The sequence below is a fragment of the Canis lupus genome, chromosome 21, assembly GCF_011100685.1.
Source record: "Canis lupus familiaris isolate Mischka breed German Shepherd chromosome 21, alternate assembly UU_Cfam_GSD_1.0, whole genome shotgun sequence".
NCBI lineage: Eukaryota > Metazoa > Chordata > Mammalia > Carnivora > Canidae > Canis > Canis lupus.
Window position 1 is genome coordinate 51421930 of NC_049242.1, and position 16313 is coordinate 51438242.

Genomic DNA, 16313 nt, shown 5'->3' on the forward strand with positions numbered 1-16313 from the left:
TAGTAATGAGTGTTCCCATACAACCCAAATCAGTTGACATCTTACATTAGTGTAATGAACCAATATTCATACATTATCATTAACTAAAGCATTATTACTATTATTCAGATTTCTTTAGTTTGCAGTGAGCGCCCTTTTCCTGTTCCAAGATCCCAACCAAGACACCACATTGCATTGGCTGCCATGTTTCCTTAGGCTCCTCTTGGCTGTGACGATTCTCAAGACTCGGGTTTTGAGGACCTTGATAGTTTTGTGGAATCCTGGCCAAGTATTTTGTAAAACAGCCCTCGACTGGAGTTTGTCTGACTTTTCTTTCTCATGATTAGACTAGTGTTTTGAGTTTGGGGAGGAGGGTTGCAGAAGTAAAATATATTCTTATCATAACCAATCAAGGGCATATATTATCAACATGATTTACGCTGTTTATGTTGACTTTAATCACCTCCCTGAGTAAAGTTTTTCGGTTTTTTCCACTGTTACCTTTTTCCTGACTTTTATGCTGTACTCTTGGGAAAAACGTCACTATACAGCCATTGCGTGCAGCCCAGACTCAAGGAGTCAGGAGTTATAATCTACTGCGTTGAGGGTGCAGTAGCTACATAAATTACTAGATATTCTGTGCTGGGATTTTATCTATTTTCTCCCACTTACTTATGCACTCAATTATTCATTTGTATGAATTCATGAATATTTACATATACTTTGGGTTATAATCAAATGCTACCTTATTTTATTGCTCAAATTATTTCTATTTTGGTCACAGTGGCTCCTGTGTCTCTTTGAACCCCATCGTTGTGTCTCACTGTGTGTGAGCCCTTCCCTGTTTTATGGCACCACCATATTCTCAGGCTCATCTTACGGAGCTAGTGCTCCAGTTTTGGAATCAGCCATTTCATCAGGCAGCCCTGTTTCCTTTTATTGGAGAATGGGATTAGAAATCAAGATCTGGGCTCTAGGTATGGTTGTTGCTATTGGTATGTCATTTCTTTCCGGTTCTCTAACTTAACAGAGCAAAGAAATGTGCATATGTCTATTAACTCACATGTCTTGGTTGAGCTACTATAACAAGATATTATAGACTGAGTAGCTTAAACAGCATTTATTTCTCATAGTTCTGGAGGCTGGATGTCTGAGATCAGGGTAGCAGCATGGTCAGGTCTTTTCTTGGCTTCTAGATAGCCATTTTCTGATTGTATGCTCAAATAGTAGAGAACAAAGAGAGAAAGCAAACTTTCTCATATCATTTCTTATGAGGTATTCATTCCAGATCCATCCTTGTTGCCTCATTCCCTCCCAAAGGCTCCTTCTCCAAAAACCATCACATTGAGGATTAGAGTTTCAGCCTGTGAATTTGGGATGGCGGGGGGTGGGGGGGTGGTACAGATGCTCAGTCCATAGCACCATGTTTGTACACATCTATAAAAATTTTTATCCATAGCCATCTGTTATATATGTTACATCTGGTTTGAAAAGAAAATCATGAGAAGTGCTAAAAAAAGGCACAAGAAGCTCCACAATTTTTACACATTTTAAAAACTATTCTGTGACCCATGGACTATTCAGAAGTATGCTGTTTAATAATTTCCAAATATATTGAATTTTCCACTTACCACAATTCTCTTATTATCTGAGAACATATTTTGTATGATTTCTTTTCCTTTAAATTTGTCGAGTTGTGTTTCAACACAGGAAGTAACCAATACTGGTAAATATTCCATGAATATTTGAGAAAAATGTACTGTTGTTGGATGAAGAAGTCTATAAATGTCAATTAGATCAACCTGATTGAACTGCTGCTCAGGCCATCTATACCATCTATACCTTTACTACTTCTCTGCCTGGTTGATACACCAGTTGCTGTCAAAAATATGTTGAGGTCTCCAAATATAATGGTGTATTTGTCTATTTATCCTCTTAATTTTCTCCATCTTTTTCTTCAAATGCTTTGGACCAGCCACAAGTGGCCATTGAACACTTGAAATATGGTTACTGAGACTAAGAAAATAGACTTTAAATTTTAAAAGATTTAAATAATTTAAATTTAACTTGCTATACATGTATAGTGGCTACTGTAGTATGTAGAACAGGAATGGAATTGTTTGATCTCATGGGAAATAGTATTAATTTTATTAGACTTTGAAAAGTTTTGGTTGTATTATTCAAGAGGAATGGGGTAATGCTTTGATTAATTGTCAGTGGGTCAATTAAACAACACAAGTTTTTATATATGACTATTTACATAAAATATCATCAGAAAACCTTAATGTACTTAGAATGATGCAGTATAAATAATTAACCTAACATGATATTAATAAAATATTATAATCTATAGTACCTCATATAGTTAAAAGTTTGGGATTTTTTTTTAAACCTATATTAACTGTTTTCCTTGATAGATATCCCAATCTGAACTGAGTAAGCACAAGCTAGACCATTTGAGAGATAAGCAAACTGATCTTTAGTCAGGGAAGATGCACATCCAAAGTCACAGAGTGTAAAAATGATGGACCAAAGACTTCATGCAAACAATTTTCACAATTACTTCAGGAAACTCTATGTTTACTTCAGTGGTTTTCATCAAAAATTAAGCTTCTTAACTTGATGTCAGCCTACATTTCCTGTCTCCCACACAGTGCTGGGAAGATGACTGTTTAAAGGATTGTGGCAAAAAGTGACACTTGCTTTTTCTAGAACAACTAATTGCTAAAGGTCCAACTTCTAACATTTTCTTTCCCTATCTTGAGAAAATTAAAAAAAAAAAACTTTTTGAGATATTGTTCTATTTGGTAGAACTCATATCAGTGCGCATCTAAAGTGAAGTAAAGAACATGTAAAGTAGATAGCAAATGAACTTCTGATGTGTTAAGCCACCAATATTTCAAGGTTAAGTTTTGTAACAGAGCATAAACCTAGTCTGTGATGACATCCAACCCTAACAAAAAAAGTGGCAACAACCAAAATCTCAATGTTATAAATGCTAGTTGCTCTCTTTGTGACCCTGAACTCTATGCTTATGTATCTTCACAGGTGTGTATTCATGCCTCAGTGGCCACAGTATGAGCTTCTTGCTATCACTGTGGATCCAAAATACAGAGGTGCAGACTCATATTTGTTTGTTAGTATCTGTGGGATAACGTGAAGGTGTATCTTCTTTGCGTTCAAGTTCTTGATATATTATAGTTTGAGGCAACAAGTCTTGATAAAGACCTTCAGAAGGTGATTTCCAGCAAAGCAATACATAAATCTGTAAATAAGCCAAAGAATAATCTTTAAAGTATGTAACATAAGCCATTAAGAATAATATAATCCAAGTCCTCAATGATTTGTCTCCAAATATATGCTCTCTTACTCCAAAGATAAATTGGGTGGACTTTGGGCCCAGAGGAGCCCACTGGCTGCTCTCCAAAAAGGAAGAAGATAAGGTCAATTTCAATCATGACTAAAAGTACCCAATGATTCAACAAATGGTGTTGGGAAAAAAACAGCAAAATGTAAAGGAATGAACCTGGACCACTTTCTTACGCCATACACAAAAATAAATTTTAAATGGATTAAAGAGCTAAATGTGAGTGAGACATGAAACCATAAAACTCCTAGAGTAGAACACCGGCAGCAACATCTTGGACGTTGGTCATTGTAACTTCTTTCTAGATATATCTCCTGAGGCAAGGGAAACAAAAACAAAAATAGACTATTGGAACTTCACTGAAATGCAAAGCTTCTGCACAATGAAGGAAATAATAACGCTAAAGGGCAACCTACAGAATGGTAGAAGACATTTGCAAGTGACATCTGATAAAGGGTTAGTATACAAAATATGTAAAAAACTGATAAAGCCCAAGACTTCAAAACCAGATAATCCAATTAAAAAATGGGCAGAAAAAACACTCTGGAAAACAGTATGGAGGTTCCTCAAAAAGTTAAAAATAGAACTACCTTACAATTCAGCAGTTGCACTAATAGGTGTTTATGAAAGGATACAAAAATACTAATTCAAAGGGATGCATGCACCCCAATGTTTATAACAGCATTATTTACAATGGCCAAATAGTAGCCATTTGTGGCCAAATGGAAGCATCCCAAGTGTCCATCAACTTATAACAGATTGTGAAGATGTGGTGTATATATACATAGTATATATGGAACATATATATGCAGTGGAATATTACTCAGCCATAGAAAATAATGAAATCTTGCCATTCACAACAATGTGGATGGACCTAGAGAGTATTATGCTAAGTGAAATGCCATATGATTTCACTCATATGTAGCATTGAAGGAACAAACCAAATAAGCAAAGGAAAAAAGGAGCGAGAGAGAGAAACAAAGAAACAGACTTTTAAAGATAGAGAACAGATGGATGGTTACCAGAGGGAAGGTGAGGGGGGGATGGGTGAAATAGGTGATGGGGGTTAAGGAGGGCACTCTTCATGATGAGCACTGGGTGTTGTATGGAAGTGATGAATCACTATATTGTACACCTGAGACTAGTAGTTTTTTTTTTTCCCAAATCAATCTCCTTTTTAAAAAAATGTTAATTTAATTTGCCAACATATAGTATAACACCCAATGCTCATCCCATCACGTGCCCTCCTCAGTGCCTGTCACCTAGACATACCATCACCCACCCACTTCCCCTTCTGCAACCCTTTGTTTCTCAGAGTTAGGAGTTTTTCATGGTCTGTCACCCTCTCTAATTTTTCCCACTCAGTTCCCCTCCTTTCCCTTATCATCCCTTTCACTATTTCTTATATCCCCCATATGAGTGAGACCATATGATGATTGTCCTTCTCCGATTGACTTACTTTGCTCAGCATCATACCCTCCTGTTCCATCCATGTTGGTGTAAATGGTGGATGTTCATCCCTTCTGATGGCTGAGTAATATTCCATTGTATACATAGACCACATAATCTTTAATCCATTCATCTGTTGAAGGACGTCGAGGTCCTTCCACAGTTTGGCTGTTGTGGACATTGTTGCTAATAGTTTTTTAGTTTTATTTACATTTTATTTACAAACCCTTGTGTCAAGGGCTGACTTTCAATAATAGATTGCAGCAAAGAGCAAAGGAACTGCTCTGCTACAAACAAAACAAAAACAAAGACAAAAAAACATGCAGAAGCAGGTCATCTATGAATGGTTTAGCACCAAGCTCACCATGAAGGTGAATGAGTAAAGAAAGAAAACTTCCCAATAATGACTTTTTTCCAGATATTTAGCCAGGTATCAGGCTACCTGGCTTATCAGTGTTTAGTCTTGAGGAAGATAAAGGAAAATATAAGCCTACCCATCAAAATAATTCTTGAACAACAGAAATAGGGAGAGATGATAGGGCTTTTTGCCTTCTTTTATCATTTGGGTATAAAGAATGCCAGTCCACCTAATGCTGGGAATTTTGTTTATTTGGTGCATTGCTGATGGGCTGGAAAATAATGAGCTGATAATAGAACTAAGTTTTTGAGTGTCTGAACACAGTAGGTGTGATTATGTATATAAAATGTGAGGTCTTTTTGTATTTTGTATTTGTGATTTGATATTTGTCTCTATAATGAATGATTACTTGATGAGAGAAAAAATATGAGTTTTTTTTAAATAAAGGAAGACTATTGTATTTTCATAATTTTTAAATAATACTTAATCTATGGAACTGTTACTAACATTTCCTTTCTTTGCCTAACAATCTAACTTGTTTTTAAACTAGAAAATGGAGATAAAATTGTGACTGTTTTCTAGGCTTTCTTGCAGCTAAGTATGGACAGATATTTAATTACTATCCAGAAAAATGTGAGAATAAATAGCATGTCTCAGTTTGGAGTTACACACTTACAAAGAAGGGTATGTATTCTCATCCCCCTTTTTCCTTTCTGCTGGTTGAGATGTGGATGTGACAGTAGGAGCTGGAACCTCCTTCATGGATCTAGAGGTGAAAGCCACATTTTGAGAATAAAAGTTCTACCTTTCCATCCCTGTTCTTGGTAAAAGTACATTGCCATAGAGAGCAAAGACCTGGCTTACCATAGCCAGGGAATATTTAAAATATAAAGCAATTCTACTGCCACCTATATCATCAGAGAATAGGATGCAAATACTAAGAAATACCTAAGAAAAGTATCCTCTCCAATGTCTACTGTAGTGATGGACGTGAAAATTAGTGTACAAAGAGCTGGAGAGGAAAAATGAATAAGTTAATACCTCCCAGAGACGTGAACTACACTATAACTTAAGTATTTTATGTCTTTGGGGCAGGGGGAAAGGAATCTTCATAATTCTTAATTCTTGCATAAAAATTATTGCAATTGCTATAGAGCAGTGATTTCACATTTCTCTTTTTTTCTCTCCAGGTTGATGATCATTATCTTTGGTCCATTCCACACTCACATAAAGGATGTGAGTAGAGTGGGGGCAAGTGATTTGTCTTTCAGCCAGCACTGCAATGGGCTACGCCTGGACTTGTTGAAGAGAGCTACAAATATACAAAGACTCCAGCACAATAAATGGTTTGGATTATTGTCCTTTCTGAGTTGATGAGTGTATTCTAGGCATGAGGAGGAAGGTAGATATTTATACGTGGTGCCTATAGAGAAGAATGACATTGAGAACATTACCCATCTTTCTTTAATAATAGAAATTCTATCTACTTTAGCTCAATTTGAGCCTGATGGACTTCTGCAGCATACGTTATAGTTCAATGAGATCACGTGACACGTGTTGGTCCAGTGTAATGCGAGAGGGGAGATACATTTCACCTCAAATCCATGACCTTACAAGTATAAACACGTCTTCCCCTTCTCTGTATCTTTTCTCACTGGGTGCTGCACAAGTATGAAGGGAGGAGCTGTGGCGTGCAGAATAATATGGTGTCATTACTATAGTTATGTTATATCCTATGATAAAGAAGACATTATTTGGATGGCCTTAATCTAATTACAGGAGTCTTTTAAGCAGATTATTCTCTGGATAGTAGAAGAAGGAGTCAGAGAGATTCAAAGCATGAGAAACATTTGACAAAGAGCAAGTTATCTGTTGCTGAAATGGAGGGAACACCTTGATAATGTCTGAGAGTGGCTTCTAGGAACTGAATGTGAGTGACTCCTGGCCAATCATCTCAGTCCCATAGTGACGGGCAACAGAATCCTGCCAACAACAATGAGCTAGCAGACCATTCGAGACTTTCCAGAGGTCTGATGTCTCCAGAACATGGACTTCAGCCTTATGAGATTCTGAGTGGAGCTTCCAGCCAGGTCCACCCAGGCTTCTGATCTACGGAGCTGCGAGGTGGTAAGTCGGTGGTAGGTATTGTTTTAAGTTGGTATGCTTGTGGCAATTCGTCAAGCAACAACAAACATTTATTATGTATTTTGGTACCGGAAATGGGGTAACAATCCAGTACTATTACTATATCTAAGGTATGTGAATGAATATCTAGGATATGGGAATAGCTGTGGAAGTGGGCCGTGGGACAAAACAAGTTTGAGGAAAATTTGAGGAGCAAGATTTTCAAGAACAAAATTTTGAGAAATAAAAAGTACAGAGAAAGCCTAAAATGCTTCAAATTCTTTGTTTACTGGAACTAAAGACATTGAGAATGCTGTCAGTGTGGCTCAGAAAGGAGTGAGGAACACATTACTAGAAACTGAAGGGAAGGTCTTGCTGTGGAGAGGCAGAAATCTAACAGAATGTTGTCTCACGGTCATGTGGGAAGCACAACTAGTAAATGGTGAACTTTGATAACAAACTGAGGAGATTTCCAAAGTATTGAAGGTAAAGCTCACCCAGCTTCTTGCTTACAATAAAAGGTGAAAGGGAAGAATTTCCACCTCTGGGTGACGCCTTTTGCCATGCCCTTGGGTCCCTCCCATCCATGGTCTTCCTTTCCAACTGCCTGTCCTGAGGAATTCAGACTTGCATTATTTCCCTTAGGATCAGGGAATTCAATGCTCGTGATAAGTGTTATATACTTGAAATGAGGGGAGGGGAGTTTTGTTGCCATAAATCTTTCCATTTTCTGTTTGAATTAACCCTAACTGACGCACAGCTGCAGCAGTAATTTCAACACAGAAAAAGAACCAAGTAATGAGGTTGGGAAAGTATGCTACTACTTCTGTATTACCTATATTTGTTACGTGTGATAATAAAATACAAAATTCCAACTCTATTTGTGTTTCTTAGTCTGCTGTATTTTCAACTGTGTGGACCTGCAATAATATATTTAATCTGTTTCAGGTTTTTAAATTAATTATACCTTGATTTTATTATTTTTTGGATGATATGTACTTTGTATATTCATCATACTAAAGAGTATACTTCTCTAGTAAGTTAATGGATGGATGGATGGATGGATGCACGGATGCATGCATGCATGCCCGGATGGATGTTTGAATTCATGGATATATACCCATGGGTGAGAGTTTCTGTATGGATTAGAGAATTATATACTATGTATTCCAACAGTGCTGAACACACAACTAGTAGCTCCCAGGTTATCCACAGAATCAGTTATAGCTTATGTTTTTGTTTGTTTTACCCAAGGTAGAAAGAGTTACTGACAAACCACTTCACGAAATAGTTGAAATTATCCTCACTCTTCCAAGAATTGCACTTACCCAGTGAATATTCTCGTCATCCACATTATAACTGAGCATGGAGAGAGGAAGTGAAATTAAAATTTGCAGACAAGTTAGGATCATTAGGACAATCACAAGTCCCTGTCAAAGAAAATAAAAGTGTCATGCATTACCTTCCACCCTGATGATAGTTTGGAAGGTTTTATTTCAGAGCCTCACATCAGGCCCTCAAAAGGGGACACATTACATTATACAAAATGGTGGCATGAGGTTGGATCTGAACCCAGATGTATATGTGCTGCTGTAGGAAACAAGAGTTAGCATAGTCAATATTCTTGAATATACTAATATAAGATAGGAAGTAAAACTTGATGAGATTTCAGAATTCACAATGATTATTCCACTTACTATTATTATTGGTGGTGGTAGTGGTGGGTTATTAGTTATACTATTATTGAAGTTATTATTAGTTTGCCATAGATATTGGTAATGTTGCCAATGCTTACAAAGTTGGCTCTTCTCAATATACAAAGCAGAAACGGCAGGGGTTCAGATCTATCTCCCCAGTGAGATACTAAATTCTTTTAGTTTTCCAGTGAACTCAATTCTAGTTAAAACCAGAAAGTTTCCCAAATTTGGAATACACTTTAAGGTAAAAATCAAATGACGGTTGCGAATTTTTTGTCCTTGCTCTAATAGGTGAGATGTGTCTTCCAACATTCCAGTGGTCTTGGCCTCTTTTACAGGTTTCCCACCGGTTTCTTTCTCCTCTGCCTCAGGCCATTCATCTCCATTACTTTCACAAGGCTTTATTGCAAAAAAGAGTCCACTCTCAGGTGGTGGCAAGTCAGAATAAATATTCATTCTCCATTGTAGCTTTGTGAAATACTTATTTTTAATTCCTAGCAGTGATGAATATTATGATAGAATATAATTAAAGAATAATGAAGAATAACGTAAAGACTACCCCAATCTTTGACTCAAATTTTAACATCATTCTACTTCTTCACCGCTATTTCTTGAAAAACAAAATTTAGATCCCAGAACTTGGGGATCTTTGCCATTGTAAAGAAATAGTTTTTGTTTTGTTTTGTTTTTTCCCTAAATGTGACACCTGTAGAGGGGCATTTGGAAGCAAGAATTTTGTTCCTCAAATATACCAATGATCACGTCTCATCTGCATCATGCTCAGATAAGCATTCAGTCTGCCCACAATTCAGGAGGATAATACTTACAGTTGCAATTGATTTGATGCCCAAACAGAGAGGTTCCTTCTCGCAATCATGGTGGATATTTTTTGTTAAATTGTACGACAAAATACAGATCCCAGCAATCGAGATGAAGGTGCTGAGAGTGTTGGCGCCTAGATTCCCTCTCAGCTGAAAAAAAAGTAAATAATGAGCTTATAAGTTAAGGGCCAGGGGCTTCTAGACCCTATAAGCTGAGGGGAGAATTCTGACTTAACTTAGCCATGGGATCTACAGGCTTTCATCATTCCTATATGGTCAATTCAGCTCAATGGCAAATCACATTTGGGAGAAGAAAATTTGCAGAAGATGGATTTTTTTTTATAAAAAGATTTTATTTATTAAAAAAAGATTTTATTTATTTATTCATGAGAGACACACACAGAGAGAGAGAGGTAGAGATGTAGGCAGAGGGAGAAGGAGGCTTCCTGCGGGGGCCCCGATCCAAGATCTCCAGGATGGCGCCCTGGGCCAAAGGCAGGCGCTAAACTGCTGAGCCCCCCAGGGATCCCTGATCTTTCTTAAGCACATACCATGGATAGGATATGAAGCATTATAGACATCTTAGCCTCTGTAGTTTTTGACTCTGTATAGCTCTTCCCTCCACCAAAAATAAAAGTTTGCCTTGCTCAACCCTAAGACATGGTTTTCTCTTTATTCACATCGCCCAACCTCATACCATAGAGAGTTTTAGTAGCTACGTAAATCTTTATTCATTCTTCTTATGGTGACAAGATATGAGGATCACAATTTCTAAAATCCAGGGAGATCCAGCCATAGGATGATCACTTGAGTCATTGGGCCAACGTGACAGTTACAGGATGAAATGTACTACAAAATAATGAATCCCCTGGGGGACTGGGCTTCACACGGGAAGTCAGAGTGTTGTAAGTTCTCATTTTCTTTCTGAACGACAAATGGAAAACTTGTTAGCTTACCAGTGATTTTGTTTGCTTCTTGGCAGACGCAACAGTCAGAGATCCAGAGATGATAAACTGTTTATAAAATAAGAAAGATGTCTGCAGAGTAGCAGCTACGTTCAACTCGCCCTTCCTCCTCGTGCCAGATGCATCTCCCCCCTCCCTCTCCCTCCCCTACTTCCTGGGCCTCCCTTCAGAACTTGGAGGAAAGCAGATCCTTAAAGTGTGTGCAACCACACAATTAAGGTACCATGGTCATCCTTTTATTCTTATGAATAGTAAAATTCCTTTAGCTAAATAAAAGAAGTGGATGTAAAAATCACAGGGGAAAACAATTTATTCAATGTGGAGAAAATGAAATAAAGAGAGTAGATATAACTCAAAGGTAACTCAAAGAGAAAAGGTGAGCTCAAATTACATGGCATTTTTCTCAGTGTATTTGGCCAAGAAGCGTGATGACTTAAAAGGAGGAGCATCTCCCTATCCCCAGCATCTTCTCTGATCCACGTATTAATAATACATTTCAGAGACTCTTCTTCTATGTGTCAAACCCAGGATATTCTCCTCAGGCAAAATCACAAGATTATACCGAATAGGTTCATGCTATACAGTAATGAACAGAACTTAAGGGCTTTATTATAGTAGAATATATATTCAAGTTCAGGTTGGAAATCAGATCTTAACCTAGCATCATTGCAAGCACTCGAGAATTGGCAGGATGCCATACAAGTTCTGTGTTGAGTTGATGAATGAGTGATTAAATGATTATAATTAGAGATGTGGGATACTCACAGACAATGCCCCCCATATAGGGAAGCCTGTGTAAATCGAGAAGAAAATGATTCTGTACGTTTCAGAATCAAGAAGAAGAAATCCAATTATCCCATAAAAGATGCATTTCACACCAATCATAATCTGAGCCACCTGGATAAGAGACAAAACAAGCCAAATTACCAACCACCCAAATTATCAAAAATCCATGTTTTAAAGACAATGGTGAACCTTTTTCAAGAGAGAGAATCACTTGGTCCAAATATCGTGGTCACTCATAGGGTTGACCCCCTTGACTATTATTAAAAGATCTGCTAAGAAGAATCAGTTCCCGGAGAATCTGCCTTTCTTTTTTTTTTTCCAGTGGCCAGCCCATGTGGGTAAACCTTGCTTCAATAAGATATAATCAGTATGAGGCTCATCCAAGAGCTTAGGACTTCTACGGTCTCCTCTTAATGTACCTCCCCATCCCCCATGCCCATATAAACACAGTCCCTTGCTTTTTTTCTTTCTTTCTTTGCTAATGTTTATTATTTTTAAATATAAATTCAATCAATTAACATATAGGGATATTATTAGTTTCAGAGGTAGAGCTCAGTGATTCATCAGTCTTATATAACACCCAGGGCTCCTCCCATCAGGTGCCCTCCTTCATGCCCATCACCCATTTACCCCATCCCCTCCTACCTCCCCTCCAGTGACCCTCAACTTGTTTCCTAGAGTTAAGAGTCTCTTATAGTTTGTTTCCTTCTCTGATTTTGTTTTGTTTTATTTTTCCCTCCCTCTCCCTATGATCCTCTGTTTTGTTTCTTAAATTCCACATGAGGGACACCATATGATAATTGTCTTTCTCTGATGGACTTATTTCACTCAGCATCACATCCTCCAGTTCCATCCACATCGTTGCATATGGTAAAATTTCATTTTTAGTGGCTTAGTGTTATTCCGCTGCCTCGCTATGCCACATCTTCTGTGTCCATTCATCTGTGGGTGGACGTCCTCTGGACTCTTTCCACAGCTTGGCTGTTGTGGACTCTGCTGCCATAAACATTAGGATGCAGATTCCCCTTGGGATCACTATGTTTGTATCCTTTGGGGTAAATACCTCATAGTGCAATTGCTGTGTCGTAAGGTAGCTCTATTTTCAACTTTTTGAGGAAACTCTAGTCCTTTGCTTTTAATCAAAGTGTTGTACTTCCACTTCACAGAATGGTTGACACAGAATGGCTGACACAGGTCATAACCTGGTGCCTCTATGCCAACCACTTCATTAGCCAGAATAATCCTTCATCCTGAATATATCCTCCTGCTTTTCCTGATTCAAAATTCTTTATTAGTGGTTTACTTACCCCCAGTGCTTTTAGGTTTCCCTTCAGGAATTTCTGCAGCTTGTCTAAGGGATGTCTCAGGGTACCAGATGTTTCTGTCTTTCCCAGTGGGGTACTCTGGTTTTGGTTTGAAGAAATGTCCACAGTCATCCCATCAGAATTCAAAGCTTTGCTCATTCTGTAATAGATCTGTCATCTGATAATAACATCAGATATGTACTGTCATATGCCAAATACTGTTCATTTTATCGCAATGGAAGTAGATACTGGATTTCCTTTATCTGAGGCCTTTATCACGTATGAAGAGAAGCCACTGGCCATGTGATGTTCATTTGTCCGTGCTGGTAACTCTGATATCACTGATGCGATAAACAACAGTGTAAATTAAGGAGAGAGATGACAGAGGTTGAGAAATATCAAAGCCTACATAACTGTAAGATATCCTCCCAAGTTAAGGAAATTTGTAAATCTCAAGTCTGTGGTTTTTGTTTTGTTTTGTTTTTTAGGTTGCATGTGGTCACAGACTTGTACAAAAGTACCCACCATGGGAATTGTGATATATCTATTTAGCCTTATTCTTGGTGGAGTGAAAATAACCTGAGATTTAGAGGCAAACAGATCTGAATTAAAGACATTTCTCTTTAATTTAATTAAATGTATAGGTAATTTATCATCCAATCCAAGATAGTTTTGAGAATGAAAGAGAATAGGAGTAGTATCCATAATTATGCTAAGGAAACAGAGACCTGGGGATACACTAGATAAAAGCCACCATACCTTTAATTATTGTGTGACAAGGGATCCTTGGGTGGCTCAGAGGTTTAAGCACCTGCCTTCAGCCCAGGGCATGGTCCTGGAGACCCGGGTTTGAGTCCCACATCGGGCTCCCTGCATAGAGCCTGCTTCTCCCTCTGCCTGTGTCTCTGCCTCTCTCTCTGTGTCTCTCGTGAATAAATAAATAAAATCTTTTTTAAAAAATTACTGTGACAAAGAATTTAGTTGAAGCTCCAGGTTTGTCAACATAAAATATAATTATGTTTATGCCTCATAGGTGTGACACCAGAAATGATGCAACCGATTTTCTCAGTATCATCAGAGATGTGATAAATGTAGCATAAATTCTCAGTTATCTTCTCAAGAAGTTAGGCTATGCTTTGGTACTTGTCAAAAACAGTGATGGATTTCCATAGAAGAGCAAATCCCAGAATGGCCACCTTTGAAAACTAACTCATTTTGAACCTTTGCTCCCCAAATATTAGCTTTTTATTTCTATATAATCTTCTACCATATCAACTTTATGACTATGTGCTAACATTAAGTTAAGTTTGAGAGATAGGGGCAGACTCTTCCTTATTGCATTGGTATCTATGAATTCTATCACTCTCCCTAGTATGTTTTAATTTAGTTCTGCTTACACTTTGTATAATTTCTTATGTTTTCCTCCTCCCATTATGCTAATTATATGGAATTAGACCCTTAATTGCTTTTGTACAAAATTCCTGGATCAAAGTGGAAACATAGTTTCTGACTTTTGTGGTCCATACCAAATTTATTTTAAAAAGGGGGTGGGGGAGATAGCAGTGTATACTGGTCCCAATAATGTGTGTGTGTAAATTTCTTTGCAGCCCCAATGAAAAGATTAAGATATCATGACATGGACTCTTATGGGACATTTAAGATTAATCCTAAGTATTCAATTTTTCTATTTCCACTAGTTGCTTTCAATTAAGGAGTCGAAACAAGGAATTTATCTTATATGAGAAAGCTGGAAGTGCTAACAAGAACTTTTTTTTTCTATTTCTTAAGTGGATGAGTCTTGTCAATATTTCATTAAAAAAATATCTATTCAATCAGTTATTATATCTTTTTAACATGTGACTCCTACATCCAAAGATGGTAAAAAACAAACAAACAAACCAAAAAAAAAAAAAAAAACTTGCCCAAGTTCACAGACATATTTATAGATGTGGGACCAAAGAGCCATAGGTCTGATAAGTAAAAATCTTCTCTTTAGATCAAGCCTGGCTCAGACTAACACATCCCCTATTCAGCCTCCTGAAGCTCCCATGTAACAGGTTTGAGTTTTTGAGGGAGCCATAGCTTTCAGTATAACTTTGTTGGGGGGGGAATAAATTGTTGACTCCAAAAAGTATCTCCCATTATTCCTCATTGCAAATGTCATTATTTACTCATTCATTCACTTAATAAATATATTTATTTTCTAGGTTTAAAATATTGACTATAATATTTACTGGACACATTTTGATTCACTAAACTCACTTTAATGATTTTTGTTACAGATATATGTTATTAAATACTGTAATATTCTATCAATCTTACACTTGTAATTCAGCCTTTGATTGCTCCTTGAAGCCACCATCCAACTGTTCAATATTTTGGTAAGATTTTCGCATTTACAGTTATCATCTTTCTAACAAATGCTGCTCTTCCATCTCTGTTGTCTATTTAGAGAATGACATTGCAATATTTCTTGGCTACTCCACAGTACAAAAATTCGCCTTGTTTACCACATTGTCCTCACCTTAAATATTGACGTCAAAGCCCTATTAACCTTTAAGTTAATATAGCTTCAAACCCACCAAATCCTCTTCGTTATACCTCTACCAGCTTAGTTATAAAACTCTCATGATTCTCACTAAGAATGCCACTGTGAACCTAGCTGGCTTACCATATCCAGTCTTGAAGTGCTGAATTGCACTTGCAGATTGTAACCAAAAAATTTCTGTCACAATTCTAACCAAATTATTCCCCTGTATCTTAAATTGCGTCCGCTAGAAAATAGGGCTGGAGATAAACTTCCTTGTTAATGCTAAGCCTTACTCTCTACCCACTGATGAGTAAGGTGTGCTTGCATAATCAGAAAGTCAGAGAGCAGGAATGAAGACAAGATCAAATGTATCTAAGTCACTGGAACTTTCTCATTACCTTAAAAAATTCCTGAAATATTAGGCAGTGAGTATCTACCAATGGAAACAAAGGAAGAATGGTCTCTGCCTTGAGCCCACATTCAGTCCAGCCTCAGTCTGTCAGGTTTCACACCTGTGCCTCTCAGAACATAGACAAAAGTACTTTCTGGTGCTCAGGATAATGGAGGAAAAAAAGGTTACCTACCTAGACATGTTCCACCACAAGATGTGGGAGCCTGTAGTCTTCTTAAGCTTACGTCTCTTCTGTATCTATCAAGGACTGTGACAACATATGGGGGAGGAAAATCTATGCTCTGATCTCTGTGTTTCTTCATTTGCTGTATTTCCACACCCAGAATTCCAGATAAGCAGTTCTCATGTGTTTAGACAAAGTTGATACATATCATATTTTGTTGCACAAAATTAGTAGCCTTATTACCATAATCCGCAATACCAATTGATAGTTTTATTTCTGCACATTGTCTTTCCATTTCTTTCTATTAATCTAAAAAAGAATGTATTTTTTTAGCTTACTAAATAAAATTCTTTCCTTT

The 16313-nt window shown here is 37.3% G+C and overlaps 1 protein-coding gene across 1 annotated transcript; it reads right to left on the reverse strand.

The window, feature by feature from the left end:
* Positions 1–1556: 1556 nt before the first annotated feature.
* On the reverse strand, positions 1557–16085 carry LOC102155828 (membrane-spanning 4-domains subfamily A member 3-like). The gene is made up of 7 exons (XM_038569318.1): positions 15965–16085; positions 12854–13191; positions 11526–11657; positions 10752–10808; positions 9802–9945; positions 8606–8707; positions 1557–3244 (listed from the first exon to the last, which is right to left on the reverse strand). Exons 2-7 carry the CDS (start codon positions 13007–13009, stop codon positions 3104–3106), a joined length of 732 nt encoding a protein of 243 aa, XP_038425246.1. The 5' UTR covers positions 13010–13191; positions 15965–16085; the 3' UTR covers positions 1557–3103.
* Positions 16086–16313: the final 228 nt, after the last annotated feature.

Coding starts and splice junctions, on each gene's coding strand:
- LOC102155828 (XM_038569318.1), bottom strand. CDS start 13,009: ATGAGCAAAGCTTTGAATTCTGATGGGATGACTGTGGACATTTCTTCA. Junction 11,658..12,853: donor GAAACCTAAAAGCACTGGGG/GTAAGTAAACCA, acceptor TCTCTTATCCAG/GTGGCTCAGATTATGATTGG. Junction 10,809..11,525: donor CTATATGGGGGGCATTGTCT/GTGAGTATCCCA, acceptor TTTTATAAACAG/TTTATCATCTCTGGATCTCT.